This window comes from Austrofundulus limnaeus, unplaced genomic scaffold (assembly GCF_001266775.1).
Source record: "Austrofundulus limnaeus strain Quisiro unplaced genomic scaffold, Austrofundulus_limnaeus-1.0 Scaffold2812, whole genome shotgun sequence".
Classification (NCBI taxonomy): Eukaryota; Metazoa; Chordata; class Actinopteri; order Cyprinodontiformes; family Rivulidae; genus Austrofundulus; species Austrofundulus limnaeus.
In genome coordinates, this window is record NW_013955214.1 from 8,871 (window position 1) to 13,126 (window position 4,256).

The 4,256-nt window shown below is 47.0% G+C and overlaps 2 protein-coding genes and 1 long non-coding RNA gene across 4 annotated transcripts; all 3 read left to right on the forward strand.

The window, feature by feature from the left end:
• Nucleotides 1-136: 136 nt before the first annotated feature.
• LOC106511461 (ADP-ribosylation factor 4) lies at nt 137-2,742 on the forward strand (the record flags this gene model as incomplete). Its single annotated transcript, XM_014000215.1, is given in 4 exon segments — nt 137-246; nt 1,875-1,946; nt 2,069-2,194; nt 2,268-2,742. Coding segments are annotated over 4 exon segments (395 nt in total), but the record flags the coding sequence as incomplete, so codon positions are not given.
• Nucleotides 253-1,866, forward strand: LOC106511463 (uncharacterized). 2 transcript variants are annotated; one of them, XR_001309528.1, is made up of 3 exons: nt 253-999; nt 1,099-1,439; nt 1,484-1,866. It is a non-coding gene; the product is annotated as an uncharacterized LOC106511463 (long non-coding RNA). The 2 variants fall into 2 exon arrangements; XR_001309529.1 differs by having other exon boundaries at nt 1,099-1,373; nt 1,539-1,866.
• Nucleotides 2,743-3,927: 1,185 nt separating the features above from the next.
• Nucleotides 3,928-4,193, forward strand: atp6v1f (ATPase H+ transporting V1 subunit F; the record flags this gene model as incomplete). Its single annotated transcript, XM_014000216.1, is given in 1 exon segment — nt 3,928-4,193. A coding segment is annotated over 1 exon segment (159 nt), but the record flags the coding sequence as incomplete, so codon positions are not given.
• Nucleotides 4,194-4,256: the final 63 nt, after the last annotated feature.

Below are 4,256 nucleotides of genomic sequence, written 5' to 3' on the forward strand. Positions count from 1 at the left end.
AGGGACAGGTGTGGACACAGTTGTCCCTGCAGGGACAGGTGTGGACACAGTTGTCCCAGTTGTCTCTGCAGGGACAGGTGTGGACACAGTTGTCCCTGCAGGAGGACGTCTCACCTGCTGTCCTCGTGTCTTTCAGGTTTTAACGTGGAGACGGTGGAGTACAAGAACATCTGCTTCACTGTGTGGGACGTAGGTGGACAGGACAAGATCAGACCTCTGTGGAGACACTACTTCCAGAACACACAGGTACGCTACCTGGACAGGTGAGGACAGCAGGAGACAGCTGGACCGTCCTCTGAGGACAGAGCTTAAAGAAAACATCAGATTCACCTGGTCTGACCTCAGAATCACCTGTTAGAGTAAACAAGCTGCTGTTAGCTCCGCCCCTCCATACCTTTATTAGCTCCTCCCCTCCATACCTTTGTGTTAGCTCCTCCCCTCCATACCTTTGTGTTAGCTCCGCCCCTCCATACCTTTGTTAGCTCCGCCCCTCCATACCTTTAACCCAAAGTGAATTTGACGGAACTGAACATCAGCTGAAATCTGTTAAACAAGCTAAAACTGACACAACGATAGCTTAATGTAGCTAATAGACTAGCTGAAGATTTATTGAATTATTGATCAGGTATTGGTCAGCGATTGGTCAGGTATTGATCAGCGATTGGTCAGGTATGGATCAGTGATTGATCAGGTATTGATCAGCAATTGGTCAGGTATTGATCAGGTATTGATCAGATATTGGTCAGCGATTGGTTGGGTATTGATCAGGTATTGGTCAGCGATTGGTCAGGTATTGATCAGTGATTGGTCAGCTATTGGTCAGGTATTGGTCAGCTATTGATCAGGTATTGGTCAGGTATTGGTCAGGTCTTGGTTAGGTATTGATCAGGTATTGGTCAGCTATTGATCAGGTATTGGTCAGCTATTGATCAGGTATTGGTCAGCTATTGGTTAGGTATTGATCAGCGATTGATCAGGTATTGATCAGCGATTGGTCAGGTATTGATCAGCGATTGGTCAGGTATTGGTCAGGTATTGGTCAGCTATTGGTTAGGTATTGATCAGCGATTGATCAGGTATTGATCAGCGATTGGTCAGGTATTGATCAGGTATTGATCAGCGATTGGTCAGGTATTGGTCAGCTATTGGTTAGGTATTGATCAGGTATTGGTCAGGTATTGATCAGCGATTGATCAGGTATTGGTCAGGTATTGATCAGGTATTGATCAGGTATTGATCAGCGATTGGTCAGGTATTGATCAGCGATTGGTCAGGTATTGGTCAGCTATTGGTTAGGTATTGATCAGGTATTGGTCAGGTATTGATCAGCGATTGATCAGGTATTGGTCAGGTATTGATCAGGTATTGATCAGGTATTGATCAGGTATTGATCAGCGATTGGTCAGGTATTGATCAGGTATTGATCAGCGATTGGTCAGGTATTGGTCAGCTATTGGTTAGGTATTGATCAGGTATTGGTCAGGTATTGATCAGGTATTGATCAGGTATTGGTTAGGTATTGATCAGGTATTGGTCAGGTATTGATCAGCGATTGGTCAGGTATTGATCAGGTATTGATCAGCGATTGGTCAGGTATTGATCAGCGATTGGTCAGGTATTGATCAGGTATTGGTTAGGTATTGATCAGGTATTGATCAGCGATTGGTCAGGTATTGATCAGGTATTGATCAGGTATTGGTTAGGTATTGATCAGGTATTGGTCAGGTATTGATCAGCGATTGGTCAGGTATTGGTTAGGTATTGATCAGGTATTGATCAGGTATTGATCAGCGATTGGTCAGGTATTGGTCAGGTATTGATCAGGTATTGGTCAGGTATTGGTCAGGTATTGATCAGGTATTGTTTGTCTGCAGGGTCTGATCTTCGTGGTGGACAGTAACGACAGAGAGAGAGTCACTGAATCGGCCGAGGAGCTCTCGAAGATGGTGAGTGACACTGAAATGCCTCTGTGACTCTGCCCCCCTGAGGGCCGGCTCGACCAATCAGATCAAACAGCTAACAGGAAGTGTTGTGTATGACATCACGGGTCACATGACTGTCCTCTCAGATCCAGGAAGACGAGCTGAAGGATGCAGTTCTGCTGGTGTTTGCAAACAAACAGGACCTTCCCAACGCCATGGGGGTCAGCGAGCTGACCGACAAACTGGGCCTGCACAGCCTGCGCAGCAGAACTGTAAGGTCCAATCAGCAGCTGCTTCACTGTCAGGTGTCCTGCAGCCACACTCACCTGTCTGTCTGTGTTTCAGTGGCACGTCCAGGCCACCTGTGCCACCCAGGGGACGGGTCTGTACGAGGGTCTGGACTGGCTGTCCAACGAGCTGTCCAAGCGTTAGACCAGCTGACAGGAAGATGAYGTCACCGTGTACAAACCGAGGAGGAGGAGGAGCTTCTCACAGGACTGGGTTTTGTTTTTTATAAATTATAAAGGTGTGCAGGAAGTGATGTCATGGACTCTGAGCTCACCTGGTTTCCCATCATCCTCTTCTTCTGCAGCTGTTTGATCTGTTTTTCTTTTTAATCTGCATGTTTTAACTCCGTCATGTGACAGGAAGTTGTAGGGAGGGGGGGTGGAGAGGCGGGGCTTACGACAGGTGGCAGTTACCTGGTCATGTGATGACTCATTCCACAGGGCGGGACCTGACGGCCTCGTCATTCCTTATTAATGTGAAGAAGAAGAAACGCAGAGACCGCCAYGATGCAATAAAGTTTTTTTTCTTCTCATCTTGTTTGTTTGAATCAGTAAATAAAACAACACAGCTGTTTACAAACTTTATTTACAGAAATAACCAAGAACAGTCCTCCTCCTGAGGCTCCGCCCTCCACGCTGAGGCTCCGCCCTCCACGCTGAGGCTCCGCCCTACGCGCAGACGGCCTGGTGCTGGTTGTTCTGACGTTTCACCACGAACACTTTCTGACCCGAGATGGTCGCCACGTAAACAAAGTCGTCCAGGATCACTGCAGAGGGAGGGGCACAGTTAGCCTGCTGCTACCTGGGCTCAGGTGTTTCCAGGTGGGAGGAGTCACCTCYGTTATGATGTCATCAGCTGACAGATTAAAACTAATCAAACTAGACAAATTAGGTAAAAACAGTAAATTCAAACTAAAAGCTAAAGTGAAGAACCTGAGAGCAGTAAGGTGTGTGTTCACCTGCTGGACCGGACCAACACACTGCTTACCTGACATGCGCTTGAAGGGGGCTTCGGCTGATCCTGATAACCTGAAGCGACAGGCGGTCCGAACCATCTGCATGATGACTCCGGCTGTGTGTTCATCGTTCTCCAGCTCACCTGCAGACTGGACAGGTGAGGGTCTGTCAGGCTCCGCCCTGAAACAATCAGCTGCTCTTTAATCTAACAGCTGACTGTTTACTGATGACGTCACTCTTAAGACTGGAGCCACTTCAACATAAAGTTTATACAAAATAAAATAAAACTATGTTTATATAAAATAAAAAAAATAAAACTTTATATAAAATAAAACTGTTTATATAAAGTAAAACAATGTTTATATAAAAACAATGTTTATATAAAATAAAACAATGTTTATTTAAGGAACTTTAGCAGCAATAAAAACAAAGATTAAAGTTTAAAACTAAATAATTTAGAGGTAAATGTGTCGGAACCGTTCTCGGCCCGTACAGAACCAGAACCTGTGAAGACTCACGGCCAGGACTCCGTCCTCACTGATGACCAGGTACCCGAGCTGGTCCGGGATCCGGTCCAGACCCGCCGTCAGCGCCGCCGTGGTCTGAAACACAAAACCGGGAGCAGCTAAAGCTAACAGGCTAACCGGAAACAGTCCGAGCTTCCGTGAACGTCTCTTTGTTTTTATCAAAATGAACATTAAAACAAACAAAGTGTAAAAACTCACCATTTTTCTTCTTCTTCGCTGCCGTTTGCACAAACTGCAGCTGACTTCCGGTTTTTCTTTCCGCGTGACTCCTCACGTGACCTCTGACGGAACCGCTCACATGACCGACTGATCTGTGCGGAACCGAACGAGCAGCTCCGGTGATGGCGGGCCGCGGAAAACTGATCGCTGTCATCGGCGACGAGGACACCTGCACGGGCTTCCTGCTCGGCGGGATCGGAGAGCTGAACAAGAACCGGAAGCCCAATTTCCTGGTGGTGGAGAAGGACACGAGCATCACGGAGATCGAGGAGACGTTCAAGTAAGGCCCAGCTGACACACACACACACACACACACACACACACACACACACACACACACACAC